This window comes from Poromitra crassiceps, assembly GCF_964638095.1.
Source record: "Poromitra crassiceps genome assembly, chromosome: 15".
Lineage (NCBI taxonomy): Eukaryota > Metazoa > Chordata > Actinopteri > Beryciformes > Melamphaidae > Poromitra > Poromitra crassiceps.
Genome location: NC_139634.1, coordinates 36,961,495 through 36,981,788, shown reverse-complemented (window position 1 = coordinate 36,981,788; position 20,294 = coordinate 36,961,495). Strand labels below are relative to the sequence as shown.

At 43.5% G+C, this 20,294-nt stretch overlaps 1 protein-coding gene across 2 annotated transcripts; it reads left to right on the top strand.

The window, feature by feature from the left end:
- Positions 1–537: 537 nt before the first annotated feature.
- LOC310789810 (leptin receptor overlapping transcript-like 1) lies at positions 538–8,388 on the top strand (the record flags this gene model as incomplete). Of its 2 annotated transcripts, XM_083651492.1 has the most annotated exons (5): positions 538–663; positions 1,317–1,392; positions 2,675–2,861; positions 4,301–4,413; positions 7,254–8,388. In XM_083651492.1, coding segments are annotated over exons 1-5 (393 nt in total). In that variant the 5' UTR covers positions 538–647. The 2 variants fall into 2 exon arrangements, with proteins under 2 accessions (XP_083507618.1, XP_083507617.1); XM_083651491.1 differs by lacking the exon at positions 7,254–8,388 and having other exon boundaries at positions 4,301–4,417.
- Between the last annotated feature and the right edge of the window lie 11,906 nt (positions 8,389–20,294).

Below are 20,294 nucleotides of genomic sequence, written 5' to 3'. Positions count from 1 at the left end.
CTGGAAAATAGTTGTATGCGTTTTAATTGATTCTGCTGCTGCGCAGCGATAACGTGTGAATGCGATGAATGATGCTTTCAGGTTTTTCCAAAAGCAAATGCCAAAAGCTCCCATAATCGTGGTAAATACGATTTGTCACGCATTCAGCCCTTTAAGTCGTAAATTATATAACAAAATGGACGTTAAAACGAAACTAGATTTTTCTTGCAAATACAGCATAGATATTACTCAACCGCATAACGGAGAGGAGAAATCCACTGTGATGATGATCTTTTATTTATTTTATAACCAAAAACTGCTTCGGGGACTTAAATGACGACTTTTACCATATGGTTGTTAATAGAGTTTATATTGCCCTCAGTCTCCTAAACATAAGATCTCGGAAACTCGAGTATAACATAATTTACTGTAGCAGACTGTTCAGTGTGTGTTGTGTGCAATTTTCCACAATTTTCCAGTCGTATTTATAACTTTATTTGGTCGTATTATGTAGGGTACAATTTAATTACGATCTTTCTAATAGCATGTGAAGGCAGCACCAGCACGCAGGGGGCTGTTGGTTGCGGTAGGTGGCTAGCAGAGGAGGAGGGGGCATTGATTGTTGTCGTTTTCTCGAGGGCTGTGTGTCAAGCTCTTGTCCAGGAGAAATGGCCGGGATTAAAGGTGAGCAAATTGCAGTTAAAATGTCCCAGCAGAAAGGAACCGAATCCCAACACAGACCATTTCACGATGACAGGATGTGCTCGCCACAGATGGGCGTGCTTGTGCTTTCTGTGTAACGTTAGTTAAACGAGCCAAGGCCATCACACAGTCGTTAGCATTAGCTGGACAGTACACTTCCTTGGCTCGAGAGCTTAACAGCTAGCTAGCTAATAATAAGCTCTGTCTTGGTCAGGTTCACTCAATAAGTGCCATAGATAACTGCGTTTAATGATACATATCCCTCTGTCAAAACTGTAATAATGTAGTAGTTACTCATGCTAGCTGCACCGCAACTGAATTGACATGGGCAGGCTGGGAAGCTGTCTGATTTAATTGTAACGTTAGCTAACAAGCTCCCCTACTGACTGCACTGTTACCCAGGTTTCATATAGCCATAATCCCCTAGCCTGCTAATTTAGCTACACGTGAAATCAGCTGATTCATCACATGAGGGTTTCATCCTTTCTCAGCCAGAAGCTTTATCCAGGGGCCCTACTGCCATGATCAGATGGTTGAGGCTCTCAAGACAGACCCCCCCCCCCACACACACACACACACATACAGAATCACAAAGCATCATTGTCTGACTGTACATGCCTCTGCCTCTCTTGCAGCTCTGATCAGCCTGTCTTTTGGAGGGGCCATTGGCCTCATGTTCCTCATGTTGGGGTGTGCTCTCCCTGTGTACGAGTAAGTAGTACCACTTCTCTTCTTCTTGGTTTACTGCCGGTTGGCATCCAGTTTATTCGTGGAGTTAGTACCACTGTCACCACATCCTGCTTTGAAACTGAAGAGAGCTGGTGAAAGTGGCAGATCTGACTCATTATCTCATCCACATTTCTCATTATTTCTTATCGTGTGGTAAATGGCCTGCATTTATATAGCGCTTTTATGCAAAGCGCTTTACATTGAGTAGGTACATTCACCCATTCACACTCACAGAATATACACTGATGGCAGCAAGCTACCACGCAGGGTGCTGGCGCAGCCATCGGAAGCAATTTGGGGTTCAGTATCTTGCCCAACGGCACTTGACATGGGGACTAGAGGAGGCGAGGATCGAACCACCGACCTCTTTTATCCAAAGCGATTAGTGGATGACCCGTTCTACCTCCTGAGCCACAGCCGCCATATCATGATACCACATGATAGCCATAGACCAATAGAAAGTATGGGAAAGGTTATTGCACAATAATAAATGTCAGTGAGTCTGAAAGATCACAGAGTAGGGATGGATGAAAGAATCACTTTTTGGGAGACAATCGCTTCATGGTGATCACTATTCAGCTGCAGCTGTAACGTTAATCACACTGGTCAGTTTTCACTTTTTGGCAGAACACCGGACCTTGTAATCCGTGGATTTACGTTAGTGTAACAGTGACCATAAAGTAAAATGGACGATAGGCTAATGGACAATAACCTGATATTGCTGGACAATGGACATGTAGGCTATTGGAAATACATTCGCTTGTTTCACAACTTGTCTGCTCCAAAGCGCTAATGCCATCCATCCAACCATCGGAGATACTGTCTGAGGTAGGCTTTAGATGTTCGCTTAGCGTCACCTAATATCACAGTCAGAGAGACTGACTGTGATATTGACAAAAAATGCTCCAGGTAGCGCTTTTTCCATGCAAAAATGCAAACGTTATGTGTGAACAGCCCCATATACAGCAAATTACCCCTGCTCAGTCATTACCATAGTACGGTAATCACACAGACCCCCCCCCCCCCCCCCCGCGCGAGTGCTCGAGCACTCGTTCATAATATAAGGAGAGTACTCGAGTATTTAAATTGCTTAAAATGCGCATCCCTATCACAGAGGTGTATCTGCTGCCTCATAACACGTGTTTATTATCAAGTATTGAGCAGTTTCTTCATCCTTGACGTGACTGCATCCTTACCTTATAGTGTATGGGAATGGGAATCTCTTGCTCACTCCCTGCTTGTCTCTGTCTCTCTATCTCTGCAGCAAATACTGGCCGTTGTTCCTCCTCTTCTTCTACATCCTCTCTCCCATCCCTTACTGCATCTCGCGGAGGGTAGTTGACGACACAGACTCGGCCAGTAACGCCTGCAAAGAGCTGGCCATATTCCTCACGACGGGCATCGTGATCTCAGCCTTCAGCCTGCCCATCATCTTCGCTAGAGCTGACGTAGTAAGTGAGCTCTTTCAGAGAACATTCTCCTACAACACCATGGTTGCATTCCGGCAGCTGGGCTTTTGAAGAATCAGATTATTTTTGACAGCTTATGCTCAAAGCATTTTTGAACGTTTTGAACACGTTTGTACGGTTCCTGTCTCAACATCCTGTTTCAGCTTTATATACATTGAATAACGGAAGCAAGACACCATTTGATACGGAAAAGTTAAATAACGTTAGCCTTTATTTAGACAGTCAATAGTTTAATGTACTCGTATACATTTTCATTTAAGTTACACATAGTTATTAATACACACACACACACACACACACACACACACACACACACACACACACACCCACACACACACACACACACACACCATTCAGATAACTTGTAGTCTACATTTGCAGGTCCTCTCTCTCCCACTCTGTGCCCTGTGTACAGGCAGGGTCATGATAACAGATAGCTTGAGTCTAGCGTGGGCTGCCTTCAAAACAGATGTCATCTCATTGTGTGCCCTGATATAAATATCTTTGACTGTCTGTCCATTGTTCATTTAAGACGACTTCTAACGACTCCTGGCTCCACTTTTCCATCTCAATTGGTTTTCTTCAAGTGGCTGATTATTTAACCTTATTGGCTGTTCAATTCCATTCTGCATCACCATTGGTTAAGTTTTTCACTTACTGGTCACAGTGGCGAATGGATGCAAGATTTAACTAGGGTTGAGTTTCTTCACCTAAGGAAGTCACGTTTATTTATAGGGCATGTAATGATGCAAACGGCTTCATTACACACGCACGCACGTGCGCGCACGCACACAGACCCAGACAGACACACACACACACACACACACACACACACACACACACACACACACACACACACACACACACACACACACACACACACACACACACACAGGCATAAAACAGTTGAAGGTATACAAAGTGCAAGTTCTAAACGTGTACTAGAACGTACAGGTTTATAAGAGTATTTTAGAAAGTACTAGTGTATGGTTGTAAAATGCAGCCGTGGAAATGGAAGTTTTTAATTCTCCAAACCATTTAGAGGTTCATTGTTGGCTAAACGCTACCTCCCAGGCTCCCATCAGACTTGGTTGTGTTGCTGTTTGGTTCCTGGAACAAGCAGATCAGATAAATACAAGTGCCAGGCCATTAAGAGAGGATAAGCCAATAAAGCAATTCAAAATTCTTCTCAAAATCGATGTCTGGCTACCAGACAAAGTGGCTGATGGAGCATCCATGGTAAAGTAGCAGCTTATTTGGCAGGCTGCTGTTGACCCCCTTGCTGTGAGAAGTGTATTGACATGATTTGGTTAAATGTTCCTGTTGATAACCCACTCGTTTTTTGGCCTAAATACTGTGGCGTGGAGCAGCAGCACGGAGCAGCATTTGTTGAGCTGAATTATGAATGTGTTGACTTGCAGATCGCCTGGGGGGCGTGTGCGCTCGTGCTAACAGGGAACGTCGTCATCTTCGGGACCATCCTGGGCTTCTTCCTGGTCTTCGGATCCAACGACGACTTCAGTTGGCAGCAGTGGTAAATGGCAGCGGGGAGGGGGACCTTAGTCTGAACTGTTTTTATTATTAGCATTATCATTATTATTGGTATTACTGTTTGGTTCATGTTGTTATTTATATGACCGCCCATCCATAGACTCACACAAAACCAGTGCAATACTTTATTTTTCCTTTCCTTTCCTTTCCTTTCGTTTTTTTTTTTTTTTTAACTGTCTGCATATTGAACTGATACAAGTTGGATAGAAAATGCTGACTTTCAGTTGGATTTTTTCTTCTTTTAATTTCAAAATGTTCTGAGCGCTGTTAAGCCGATGAACGCACAACGCAATTGCTCGTTATCTGTGCAAACATGTAAAAAAGAAATCCAATTGAATGTCAAAAAAAGAGAGACTTGATATGACCAAAAGGACAGGGTCCTCGCTGCCTGACCTCCGTTCTCTGTTCTTCTTCTATGCCGGTGTTCTCTGTTCTTCTTCTATGCCGGTGTCTATGTTGAGTTCTTCTATGCCGGTGTGTATGTCGAGTTCTTCTTCTATGCCGGAGTGTATGTCGAGTTCTTCTATGCCGGTGTGTATGTTGAGTTCTTCTTCTATGCCGGTGTGTATGTTGAGTTCTTCTTCTATGCCGGTGTGTATGTTGAGTGTGAATCAGCAGAGAACTGATCGAAAGCCTGCACATTGTTAGCTGCGTTCTCACCGCTCACGGTGAAGAAAGAAAGGAAGAAAAAACTCTTTCCATTTAGGTAACTCTGTTTATGATCTGTGTTCGATAGTTCACTCTGTTTAAGATCTGTGTTGCATGGGATCGGTGTCTTTTTCTTTTTGTCACAGTTGAGGGTGAAAATGCAGCTAATGACATTGCAGATTGTGACAGCTCTCTGCTCGTTTCTTGTATGCCATGCCACCATCAGAAAGCTGCTGTTCATGTCCTGTCCTTCAATGTGTGTGAGTGAAAGAACGAGGCTGTTACTGCCACCGCCCCTGCACTACGCTAACTCCGCCCCTGCACTACGCTAACTCCGACCCTACACTACGCTAACTCCGACCCTACACTACGCTAACCCTCTGAACCCATTCGCCCGTGTCAATGTTCTTCAAATCAATTGGATTTTGCAGCAATGTCATTTGTCTTTTGTCACTATTGGAAAACGTCTGTTTTTTCTTGCTTGTTTTGTTCCTCATCACATGCCTATTATTTATGGAGATGCTGTTCAGGAGCAGAATGTGATGTCTTGTTTCCTCTGCTTGATGGTAAACATGTGTGTGTATGGCAGTCAGACCTTTAATGGAACATACTGGTTTTGGTGGTGGTGGTGGTGGGGGGGGGGGCTTGGAACAGCACCTGGAGGATTCAGATACCTTGTCCCTTTCCACAGAGGTCAGAGATCAAATTCAAATGACTCGGCGATTTTGTAGATGCCAAACTTGATACAGGCTGCTTCTTTCCCTCTGCCCAGTTAGGCGTTTAGCGTATGAGCTCTTACTTTACTGTAGTGTGGGTGAGCTCTGCCTCCAGCAAGCGAGGCTGAGAAAGTGTGAAAACCAGTAGCAGTCTGTTATGGCGCATTCCTTTATCGCAAAATAACTGGGATGTTGAGGCTAAATGACGTCACATCCGTTTTGTTAGCGTTCCATTTGCAGAAAACTTGAGCTGGGAAGTTCACTGTTCATTGGTCAGATCCAGTCGCTAGCCAGGCTCGCCATTGTTAGCAATAACAGTTGATAACACTGCATTTTGCGCATACAAACACTGCAGCCTCATGTCCACACAGATAGATGTTATGCAGTGCTGTGTGTGTACAGCTGATTTAATGAGACACAAACAAAACAGAAGTGCTAAACAACATTACTACGATTATAACTACTGTTGTTGCGCGGCGCAGCCATCTTGGATTTTTGAGGTCGGGGCTGCTGAGGCTCCTACGAGTTTGGAATGGGAAATACCAGCTCTGGTGACGTCACCGTCCCAGCTCATGACCTTTGAAGTCGTAAGATTACCAGTTCCCAGTTATAAAGGAATGCACGATTAGTACAGGATTAGCTTCAGGACAGCGGGACACTTGGCCAAGTTAAGACCTGGGCTAATTAATAACCAAGGCTTGGTCAATCACTAACGGCCCTTAATAAGCATTAAAATGTGACTATTTTGTCCTGACTCCCTCAAAAGACAGAGAATCCAGCCATTATATAACATATGCTTGACGTAAGCGTCAAATCTTTCTATTAGAAGCACATTAATTCCAGATTTGGCGCGCCAATCTGAAGAAATCGGAAGAACAACGCATTCACGGTTTTTCATTTGTTTTCATTTAAAGGTGCTATTATGTCATCTGGCCTGTGTGAGAGAAACGTGTTTATCGCCCGGCGTAATCGGCAGCCTTGCCCATTTGCTGTTACATTTAGCTGCATTAGCGATCGCTAAGCTAGCATGTGCTGCTCGCTCGCTCGGTGCTGCTGCTGTGTTGAATGGAGGGCTGAGGGTGTTTCAGATGTTGATTTGTTGTTGATGTTGTGTCACAGATGGTGAGTTATCTTCGGATACGTGCTCTCTGGAAGACGTAACAATGACAGTTCTGTTGTAAATGTGATATATCCACTTTCGGAGGCGGGGGGGGGGAGTGATTACCTCATGATTCAATTCACTTTAATTCAATTCAGTGGGCTTCATTGGCATGAAATTGCCAAAGCGGCAGGATATAATCCAAGTATACACTATAATTCACTATCTAAATACAACACAGAGGAGTCAGTATTATAAGAATGATTTGATCAACGAGGACTTATGTTACCTGCTGCTGTCCTTTTTGCTTTTAAACCTTCTACAATCTTCTTTTAAAGACTAGTTGTCACTGTTTTTCAGATGGTAGAGGTGTCATTTTGGAAGTCCTCTCCAGACAGGACAGGAGTTGGAAGCAGTGGTGAGATGAGTGATAGTTTGCTTACCTCCTCTGCAGTGTGACACACAGTGTTCCAGAGACCACAGCCTCACTGAAGGTATTGATTGTATAAAGGGCACCATAACAAAACACCTTCTGAGTTCCAGCGTTAAAAACAAACAAAACATTGTTACATTATTTAAAAACTACTGACATAATTTCTTGCATTATAATGTAACACTAGCCTGCTAAACCATACTGATCACGTCGGGAACCCACGTTCTGCTTCGTTCTGCGTATCTTGTCTGGCCTCGGAGCCGTGGGAGTACTTGCCTTGACAGACGACTCCCTCGGCCAATCAGCCTCGCCAAATCCAATCCAAAATCCACTCGGAAAGAACGACGAAAGTGTATTCCCCGCGGAGAAACCGCGTTGTTGCATACTCCTGTTCAATTGTTGTTGTTGAGTCTATTTCTTCAATAACGACACTTTATGGCTGTTTGTTTACTAATGTTAACGTTACAGCTCGTTGTTTCGGCAGCCGCAATGCTGTTTTGCCAGACACGTCCCTGATTGGCCGGTTACATTGTCAACTATGAGGCAGGTCCCTGATTGGTCCGTAAAATTTTCTGCAAATGGCCTGGGGGCGGGCTGGAGGCCAGACTGACCGGCAGAGCGAAATAGAATGCGAGGTCACATGATCAGGATGCTTTAGCAGGCTAATGTGAGCACACTCCTAGCTAAGACATACTCATTGGTGGCAGCCTGTAAGCCTGTCTAATATGGTTGGACAAGCAGGGTAAACTCCGTATTGTGTTCCTGAGGTGTGAACTTTTGACACTGTAAAAAATTGTACACAAATGTATGTCAAATTCTGTTTTGTAGTCTGATTTTAACTCCCCAACCTAACAAAATTGGTCGGTAGTTGTGGGATGGGTTTGTCTGCGTTTTCTTTTTGAGAGAGAAATGATGTTCTTTCACAGATCCAGGAGACTGTTTTATTTATTTGTTTTATCGGACGCTTTGTGTAGATGTCCAACGCCATTTTCTATCTACAACTTTTGTGTTAAAGAGGCAGAAGTCAGCATGGTGGTTTTCTTTTTTTAAATAAACGCCATTTTTGAACATCCTCTCTTTTGAATTATTATTTTTAAATGCATTTGCTTTGGTGAGACGACTGCATCAAATAGGCTTAGGCTTGTTCATTTACCAAGCTTAACTGATATTATCTTCATGGCCATGTTTAGCATATCTGGCTTTGTTGTGAAGCAACAGTCTGCCTTCAGGACAATGACATGACCAGAGAGGAAAACAAAGTTGGACAAGGTCATTACTGTATCGAGTTGGAGGTATGGATATAAGGTAAAGGTAAAGTCCCACTGATTGTCACACACCTGAGTGTGCGGAATTTGTTCTCCGCATTTAACCCATCCCCTGGGTGAGCAGCAGCAGTGCCGCGCTCGGGAATCATATGGTGATCTAACCCCCCAATTCCAACCCTTTGATGCTGAGTGCCAAGGAGGGAGGCAATGGGTCCCATTTTTACAGTCTTTGGTATGACTCGGCCGGGGATCGAACTCACAACCTCCCAGTCTCAGGGCGGACACTCAAACCACAAGGCCACTGAGCTGGATATTATACACTTTCAATTACTTTCAATACAATAAAATGGATTAATGTGCAAAGAAAATTACAAATTCTCTGGGATAGACCACTACAGGCCAAAAAACTTTAGTTCCAAGTTCTAGTTTAGTAAAATGAATAAATTAAATGAACAAGAAAATAACATTTTATTGCATGTTTTACAGACTTGAATCCCTACCCACTCATCCATATCTTAAGAGAATATTGTAGATATGTGAAATAGCCTGAACCTGAAGACTTGTCATAGAGCAGTGTGGTTCTCAAACTTTTTTTGCTTTCAGTACCCCCTTTCCCTGATTTGATTTCTCAATCCAAGTACCCCCTTTACCCGACTACAACATTTTGTTAGAAAGCCGCAAGAGAAAACTATAGCATATGATCCAATGAATGGATGATTGATAACCCACCCTTTGAAGAATATAACATTACAAAATAAGACATTTAGTGAAAGAGTTGGAATTAGTTTCTCCTGAGCAGATTTATTTTAACATTTCATTTATTTCCATTATTTATTCTTCCATTTTTCCATTTTCCCCTTTCTCTCAAGTACCCCCTGTAGTATGTACCCCAGTTTGGTAACGACTGCATTATAATGTGACCTGGGACATGTGCACTAGTTCCTCTCTCAACAAGCCACTGATTCCAGCCTGAACAACAGTAGTGGTTTGTCTCCCTCTGCTGGTAGGAAATGTGATAGCAAGAACAAGCAGCACCAGAAGTGGCAGCAGAAGTTTGAAGCAAGATAAGGAAGAGATTCAAGTGACTGAACAATGTCTGGTTTTTAGACAGATTTGACATAAATCTACTAACACTGATTCATTTCACCAAGTTTTATATTGAAATGAAAACTCAGACCCAAAAAGTACTGATACTGTACGGAAATGATTTAAATTATTATTATTATTATTATTATTATCATTATTATTAAAATTTCAAATGGTAATACCATTTAATACCGTACTCAGACAATACTACACACACACACAAGATGTGGCAGTGATCTTTTCCTCCGTAAAATGTTCATGGCATCACTAATAATGTCAATATCTTTGAAAGTTTTGACTGGAGGGTACGGTTAAGTCAAGTCAAGTCAAGTTTATTTGTATAGCCCTAATTCACAAGCATGTCCCAGAGGGCTTCACAGAAAATATGGTTAGTCGCTTATATAAAGATGTCAACATGCTCTCCTGCCTGCTAGACACAGCTTGCCTGGCCAGGCCTGCATGCTGCTCTATCTCCAGTCCTGCAGCCTTCACTGCCTTGGGGAGAGAAATGTAAGACAAGATTTGCATGTAACTTCAAGTGCAAAGTGCAAACCTAAATAATAAATCCTCAATTTATGCTTGAACAACAAGGGGTCATTTTCCTATTCACACGAGAGTTGGGTCAGATTGGGCCTGCACACACACGTCACACACACACACACACACACACACACACACACACACACACCGCCATGCCTCTGTGTTATGGAAACACAAGCTTGGTTTAATGCTTAAACTTGCCCTCTGTACTGTAGGTGTGTTCCAAATAGGCTACAGGCATTCTACCAGACATGACTATCAGATAAACTGCCGGGGAATAGATACATATTATTGCAGGAGCTGCAGCAGTGTGTGACCTACCTGGCTGTAAAGAAAAGCACCCAACCACTTCCAGAGACACAGAGAGGCGGCGGCGGACGAGGTGAGCATGAGGAGGTTTTTCCGAGCGCACAGGGACGAAGACTACAGTCAGATGCAGTACCTGACGGCCAAATGCAACCGCCTGGCACACGAGAAAGGTGAGTTGCACAGGTCTAGTCTTTTACCGACATGTATGATAATGAGTTGCCTTCATTTTGATTTGTGTGACCCACTTAACATACCGGTAATCAGACTTTACCTAATTGTTTTGAAAGTTAGTCTAATTAGCAAACTGGCATTTAGTATAAATTATCAATTAAATGAAGCTGCCAATAACTAAGAATGATGGCATAATATCAAATTAGAAAAGGCATCCAATTCCACTTATATTGATTGATCATTAACCAAAGTGACAGGTTTTATGAATGTGCAAATACAATCCATATGCATCACACAGATAGATGCATTTACTATGGCTGTCTCTGAAAGCGCATAATATTACCTACTATTTAGTGGGTGTTTTCAATGTTTTACCAGCTGCATGACAAAATGAAAATACCTGCAGATGTTGAAGTTGCCTTAATTATTGACATTAATGCGTTGTTAGAATTTGTGTATTTTGCTCTGCGTATGGTCTTTGGTAGTTAGTACCGGTAGATACTTGGTTCAAAGGTCATGTTGATGTGGCGGTGTTTTTAGCACCAGTGACATTTGAGGAGGAAGGAATAACATTGAACAGAATTGTCACATCATAATAACACTGTGGTGACTCTAATCCATTGCAATTGTATCGGACATGTAATCAGATTAGGATTGAGTAATTGCCTGTTAAACGTGGTTGACGGATAAACAGTAATTAAGATTATGGAAACACCTGGTTTGAAATAATGATTGGTCATTTTTAAAGACGATGCTAACCAGGCTCAGACAAGATGCTAACAAGGTTCAGATTAAACACGTGCTAATTTAATTGACACCTTTTTAACCACAACATCACATAGTACCACAAGTGTGTACATTTGAAACGTGGGTAGCTGAAATTGTCTATAATACATTTGAACAAATGATTTTCCATTTACAACTTCAGAGTCTTTACACTTGAGTAGTAATTCAAGAAGTAAACCAAAAGTAACTGAAAATAATCTGAGGAGGACATTGCTGATCTGGAGCACCTGCATTGCTGGTTACAATTGTAAGCATATAATCCTACTTTGTGACAGATTATATTATCAAAGTAACCATCTGCTGTCATAACAACAGATAAAAACCAGATCAAATCAGTTGAATGAGGCACAAACATCAGTTATCAAAGAATTCTGCAATCGAGATAGACATCAGCTTTATCAACTGTCAGAGTGGTTAGCCTCCAAACTACATCTGAATCATACAGATGCCATACGGGATACTTTTATTTTATTGAGCTTTTTTACTTTTGTAACCCCATCAAAGATCTCTTTGCCAAGGGAGACAGCACATTTAGTTAAAGTTGAACAATGTCCATGTTCCATTAATAAGTAAAAGAGTTACTTATAAGGGAAGAATGGAGAGAGAGAGAGAGAGAGAGAGAGAGAGAGAGAGAGAGAGAGAGAGAGAGAGAGAGAGAGAGAGAGAATAGTCAACTTAAAGGGGAAAACCATTACTTTTATTGGTGACCAGTAGGAATTGCAACATCATCTCCAGAAGTCATCTCCTCCAACACACGTCTCTGGCACAGCCTCCAGATACAGTGCATGGACAAAAGTATGAGGACACCTGCTTGGGGAACATCTCATTCCAAAACCATAGGCGTTAATATAGAGTTGGCCTCCCTTTGCAGCAGCCTCCACTCTTCTGGGAAGGCTCTCCACTAGATGTTGGAACATTGCTGCGTGGATTTGCTGCAGAAATAGTGAAGTCAGACAGAAAATGATTTGAGGCCAATTAGGCCTGGCTGGCAATCTGCGTTCCAGTTCGCCCAGAGGTGTTGGATGTGGTTGGGGTCAAGTTCTTCCACCGATCTCCACAAACCATGTCTGTGTGAAGCTGGCTTTGTGCATGAGCAGGGAAGGGCCTTATTCAAAGTTGGAAGCACACAATCATCTAGAATGTCACTGCATTGCTGTTTCCCTTCACTGGAACCGAGAGGCCCAACCCGAAACCATGCGAAACAGCCTCAGATCATTATTCCTCCTCCGCATTTGGCCATCCAGTGTACATTATGGTCGGTTTGCGTTTGCGTTAGGGGCAGGGAAAATCGGACTGCCTCTTTACTCAAAACAGAATTTCAAATGGCACCTTCCTTATATCTCGCATTATATAGAGTTTAGAACCGAGTCCAACATGTCTGTGGTGCTGTCTGCTGTGTGGTACAGCAGTGCTGGACACGGAGTGCCTGCTGGCCAGAGAGAGAGAGAGCGGAGGCTGCAGGATGATCTGGAAGCTGTGGACACCCGGCTCCTCTGCCAGAAGCACATCCACACACAGCTCAGGATCCAACACCAGCAGCTCAGCAGCACGCTGCACCAGCAACAGGTGATCTGAACACACTGCTTTACTTTCTAATGTAAACACACATCTCTCAGCAGCACCCTGCACCAGCAACAGGTGATCTGAACACACTGCTTTACTTTCTAATGTAAACACACATCTTTCAGCAGCACGCTGCACCAGCAACAGGTGATCTGAACACACTGCTTTACTTTCTAATGTAAACACATCTCTCAGCAGCACGCTGCACCAGCAACAGATGATCTGAACACACTGCTTTACTTTCTAATGTAAACACATCTCTCAGCAGCACGCTGCACCAGCAACAGGTGATCTGAACACACTGCTTTACTTTCTAATGTAAACACATCTCTCAGCAGCACGCTGCACCAGCAACAGGTGATCTGAACACACTGCTTTACTTTCTAATGTAAACACACATCTTTCAGCAGCACGCTGCACCAGCAACAGATGATCTGAACACACTGCTTTACTTTCTAATGTAAACACATCTCTCAGCAGCACGCTGCACCAGCAACAGGTGATCTGAACACACTGCTTTACTTTCTAATGTAAACACATCTCTCAGCAGCACGCTGCACCAGCAACAGATGATCTGAACACACTGCTTTACTTTCTAATGTAAACACACATCTCTCAGCAGCACGCTGCACCAGCAACAGGTGATCTGAACACACTGCTTTACTTTCTAATGTAAACACACATCTCTCAGCAGCACGCTGCACCAGCAACAGGTGATCTGAACACACTGCTTTACTTTCTAATGTAAACACACGTCTTTCAGCAGCACGCTGCACCAGCAACAGATGATCTGAACACACTGCTTTACTTTCTAATGTAAACACATCTCTCAGCAGCACGCTGCACCATGCAGCAACAGGTGATCTGAACACACTGCTTTACTTTCTAATGTAAACACATCTCTCAGCAGCACGCTGCACCAGCAACAGATGATCTGAACACACTGCTTTACTTTCTAATGTAAACACACATCTCTCAGCAGCACGCTGCACCAGCAACAGGTGATCTGAACACACTGCTTTACTTTCTAATGTAAACACACATCTCTCAGCAGCACGCTGCACCAGCAACAGGTGATCTGAACACACTGCTTTACTTTCTAATGTAAACACACATCTCTCAGCAGCACGCTGCACCAGCAACAGGTGATCTGAACACACTGCTTTACTTTCTAATGTAAACACATCTCTCAGCAGCACGCTGCACCAGCAACAGGTGATCTGAACACACTGCTTTACTTTCTAATGTAAACACACATCTTTCAGCAGCACGCTGCACCAGCAACAGATGATCTGAACACACTGCTTTACTTTCTAATGTAAACACATCTCTCAGCAGCACGCTGCACCAGCAACAGGTGATCTGAACACACTGCTTTACTTTCTAATGTAAACACATCTCTCAGCAGCACGCTGCACCAGCAACAGATGATCTGAACACACTGCTTTACTTTCTAATGTAAACACACATCTCTCAGCAGCACGCTGCACCAGCAACAGGTGATCTGAACACACTGCTTTACTTTCTAATGTAAACACACATCTCTCAGCAGCACGCTGCACCAGCAACAGGTGATCTGAACACACTGCTTTACTTTCTAATGTAAACACACATCTCTCAGCAGCACGCTGCACCAGCAACAGGTGATCTGAACACACTGCTTTACTTTCTAATGTAAACACATCTCTCAGCAGCACGCTGCACCAGCAACAGGTGATCTGAACACACTGCTTTACTTTCTAATGTAAACACACATCTCTCAGCAGCACGCTGCACCAGCAACAGGTGATCTGAACACACTGCTTTACTTTCTAATGTAAACACACATCTTTCAGCAGCACGCTGCACCAGCAACAGATGATCTGAACACACTGCTTTACTTTCTAATGTAAACACACATCTTTCAGCAGCACGCTGCACCAGCAACAGATGATCTGAACACACTGCTTTACTTTCTAATGTAAACACACATCTTTCAGCAGCACGCTGCACCAGCAACAGGTGATCTGAACACACTGCTTTACTTTCTAATGTAAACACATCTCTCAGCAGCACGCTGCACCAGCAACAGATGATCTGAACACACTGCTTTACTTTCTAATGTAAACACACATCTTTCAGCAGCACGCTGCACCAGCAACAGATGATCTGAACACACTGCTTTACTTTCTAATGTAAACACACATCTTTCAGCAGCACGCTGCACCAGCAACAGATGAACTGAACACACTGCTTTACTTTCTAATGTAAACACACATCTTTCAGCAGCACGCTGCACCAGCAACAGGTGATCTGAACACACTGCTTTACTTTCTAATGTAAACACATCTCTCAGCAGCACGCTGCACCAGCAACAGGTGATCTGAACACACTGCTTTACTTTCTAATGTAAACACACATCTTTCAGCAGCACGCTGCACCAGCAACAGGTGATCTGAACACACTGCTTTACTTTCTAATGTAAACACATCTCTCAGCAGCACGCTGCACCAGCAACAGGTGATCTGAACACACTGCTTTACTTTCTAATGTAAACACACATCTTTCAGCAGCACGCTGCACCAGCAACAGATGAACTGAACACACTGCTTTACTTTCTAATGTAAACACACATCTTTCAGCAGCACGCTGCACCAGCAACTGGTGATCTGAACACACTGCTTTACTTTCTAATGTAAACACATCTCTCAGCAGCACGCTGCACCAGCAACAGATGATCTGAACACACTGCTTTACTTTCTAATGTAAACACATCTCTCAGCAGCACGCTGCACCAGCAACAGGTGATCTGAACACACTGCTTTACTTTCTAATGTAAACACATCTCTCAGCAGCACGCTGCACCAGCAACAGGTGATCTGAACACACTGCTTTACTTTCTAATGTAAACACACATCTTTCAGCAGCACGCTGCACCAGCAACAGATGATCTGAACACACTGCTTTACTTTCTAATGTAAACACATCTCTCAGCAGCACGCTGCACCAGCAACAGGTGATCTGAACACACTGCTTTACTTTCTAATGTAAACACATCTCTCAGCAGCACGCTGCACCAGCAACAGATGATCTGAACACACTGCTTTACTTTCTAATGTAAACACACATCTCTCAGCAGCACGCTGCACCAGCAACAGGTGATCTGAACACACTGCTTTACTTTCTAATGTAAACACACATCTCTCAGCAGCACGCTGCACCAGCAACAGGTGATCTGAACACACTGCTTTACTTTCTAATGTAAACACACATCTCTCAGCAGCACGCTGCACCAGCAACAGATGAACTGAACACACTGCTTTACTTTCTAATGTAAACACACATCTTTCAGCAGCACGCTGCACCAGCAACAGGTGAACTGAACACACTGCTTTACTTTCTAATGTAAACACACATCTTTCAGCAGCACGCTGCACCAGCAACTGGTGATCTGAACACACTGCTTTACTTTCTAATGTAAACACATCTCTCAGCAGCACGCTGCACCAGCAACAGATGATCTGAACACACTGCTTTACTTTCTAATGTAAACACATCTCTCAGCAGCACGCTGCACCAGCAACAGGTGATCTGAACACACTGCTTTACTTTCTAATGTAAACACATCTCTCAGCAGCACGCTGCACCAGCAACAGGTGATCTGAACACACTGCTTTACTTTCTAATGTAAACACACATCTTTCAGCAGCACGCTGCACCAGCAACAGATGATCTGAACACACTGCTTTACTTTCTAATGTAAACACATCTCTCAGCAGCACGCTGCACCAGCAACAGGTGATCTGAACACACTGCTTTACTTTCTAATGTAAACACATCTCTCAGCAGCACGCTGCACCAGCAACAGATGATCTGAACACACTGCTTTACTTTCTAATGTAAACACACATCTCTCAGCAGCACGCTGCACCAGCAACAGGTGATCTGAACACACTGCTTTACTTTCTAATGTAAACACACATCTCTCAGCAGCACGCTGCACCAGCAACAGGTGATCTGAACACACTGCTTTACTTTCTAATGTAAACACACATCTTTCAGCAGCACGCTGCACCAGCAACAGATGATCTGAACACACTGCTTTACTTTCTAATGTAAACACATCTCTCAGCAGCACGCTGCACCAGCAACAGGTGATCTGAACACACTGCTTTACTTTCTAATGTAAACACATCTCTCAGCAGCACGCTGCACCAGCAACAGATGATCTGAACACACTGCTTTACTTTCTAATGTAAACACACATCTCTCAGCAGCACGCTGCACCAGCAACAGGTGATCTGAACACACTGCTTTACTTTCTAATGTAAACACACATCTCTCAGCAGCACGCTGCACCAGCAACAGGTGATCTGAACACACTGCTTTACTTTCTAATGTAAACACACATCTCTCAGCAGCACGCTGCACCAGCAACAGGTGATCTGAACACACTGCTTTACTTTCTAATGTAAACACATCTCTCAGCAGCACGCTGCACCAGCAACAGGTGATCTGAACACACTGCTTTACTTTCTAATGTAAACACACATCTTTCAGCAGCACGCTGCACCAGCAACAGATGATCTGAACACACTGCTTTACTTTCTAATGTAAACACATCTCTCAGCAGCACGCTGCACCAGCAACAGGTGATCTGAACACACTGCTTTACTTTCTAATGTAAACACATCTCTCAGCAGCACGCTGCACCAGCAACAGATGATCTGAACACACTGCTTTACTTTCTAATGTAAACACACATCTCTCAGCAGCACGCTGCACCAGCAACAGGTGATCTGAACACACTGCTTTACTTTCTAATGTAAACACACATCTCTCAGCAGCACGCTGCACCAGCAACAGGTGATCTGAACACACTGCTTTACTTTCTAATGTAAACATACATCTCTCAGCAGCACGCTGCACCAGCAACAGGTGATCTGAACACACTGCTTTACTTTCTAATGTAAACACATCTCTCAGCAGCACGCTGCACCAGCAACAGGTGATCTGAACACACTGCTTTACTTTCTAATGTAAACACACATCTCTCAGCAGCACGCTGCACCAGCAACAGGTGATCTGAACACACTGCTTTACTTTCTAATGTAAACACACATCTTTCAGCAGCACGCTGCACCAGCAACAGATGATCTGAACACACTGCTTTACTTTCTAATGTAAACACACATCTTTCAGCAGCACGCTGCACCAGCAACAGATGATCTGAACACACTGCTTTACTTTCTAATGTAAACACACATCTTTCAGCAGCACGCTGCACCAGCAACAGGTGATCTGAACACACTGCTTTACTTTCTAATGTAAACACATCTCTCAGCAGCACGCTGCACCAGCAACAGATGATCTGAACACACTGCTTTACTTTCTAATGTAAACACACATCTTTCAGCAGCACGCTGCACCAGCAACAGATGATCTGAACACACTGCTTTACTTTCTAATGTAAACACACATCTTTCAGCAGCACGCTGCACCAGCAACAGATGAACTGAACACACTGCTTTACTTTCTAATGTAAACACACATCTTTCAGCAGCACGCTGCACCAGCAACAGGTGATCTGAACACACTGCTTTACTTTCTAATGTAAACACATCTCTCAGCAGCACGCTGCACCAGCAACAGGTGATCTGAACACACTGCTTTACTTTCTAATGTAAACACACATCTTTCAGCAGCACGCTGCACCAGCAACAGGTGATCTGAACACACTGCTTTACTTTCTAATGTAAACACATCTCTCAGCAGCACGCTGCACCAGCAACAGGTGATCTGAACACACTGCTTTACTTTCTAATGTAAACACACATCTTTCAGCAGCACGCTGCACCAGCAACAGATGAACTGAACACACTGCTTTACTTTCTAATGTAAACACACATCTTTCAGCAGCACGCTGCACCAGCAACTGGTGATCTGAACACACTGCTTTACTTTCTAATGTAAACACATCTCTCAGCAGCACGCTGCACCAGCAACAGGTGATCTGAACACACTGCTTTACTTTCTAATGTAAACACACATCTTTCAGCAGCACGCTGCACCAGCAACTGGTGATCTGAACACACTGCTTTACTTTCTAATGTAAACACATCTCTCAGCAGCACGCTGCACCAGCAACAGGTGATCTGAACACACTGCTTTACTTTCTAATGTAAACACACATCTTTCAGCAGCACGCTGCACCAGCAACAGATGAACTGAACACACTGCTTTACTTTCTAATGTAAACACACATCTTTCAGCAGCACGCTGCACCAGCAACAGGTGATCTGAACACACTGCTTTACTTTCTAATGTAAACACACATCTTTCAGCAGCACGCTGCACCAGCAACAGATGAACTGAACACACTGCTTTACTTTCTAATGTAAACACACATCTTTCAGCAGCACGCTGCACCAGCAACAGGTGATCTGAACACACTGCTTTACTTTCTAATGTAAACACACATCTTTCAGCAGCACGCTGCACCAGCAACAGATGAACTGAACACACTGCTTTACTTTCTAATGTAAACACATCTCTCAGAGGCAGAGCTGCTCAGTGGGCAGAGCCAAAGAACCACAGTTTATTGTACTGCAAGTTCGCTAACTGGCAAACTTGAATGGCAAAAAGAACTCTAGTAAAATATGAATACAGCCATGGCTTACCTAATTAGCTATAGGCTAGTATGGCTAGTTTGAACTTGGAAGGTCGTCTATAGGCCAGTGGTTCTCACACTTTTTCCTTTCAAGGACCCCTAAACTGACACAAATTAGACCACCAACCCCCATTTGATAAAACAAATTCCCAGGCTCCTCTATCTGATAAGATTTTTATTTTTAGATATTTTATTACAGAAAGTGTGTGAAACCCATGCTCAAAATAGCCATACATTCTGTCAGTGTGTTACTTATAGATGGAATTACAGTGAAAATAAATTATTCCCCTTTTTGCTGGTGACCCCCTGGAACCCCCACAAGGACCGCTGGGGGTCCTAGTGTCCTTGGTTTTTAAGTGCCTCCCATTTGAAGTGTTTTTCCGAGCGACTCGTTCCCAGGTGGTTACGTGAAGACAAATCATCTGGCAGCGTCAGGTTAGCGTCAGGTTACCAGCCCAACCCCACAAACCCTACTCACCTTATGTTCCAACACAGTGTTGACACTTTCTGTGACAGTACTAGTGTCCAGGTAAAACAGACGATGCTTTGAACAGGAAGTCATAACACAACTGGGTCAAGTGGGCGGGACTACATAAGGT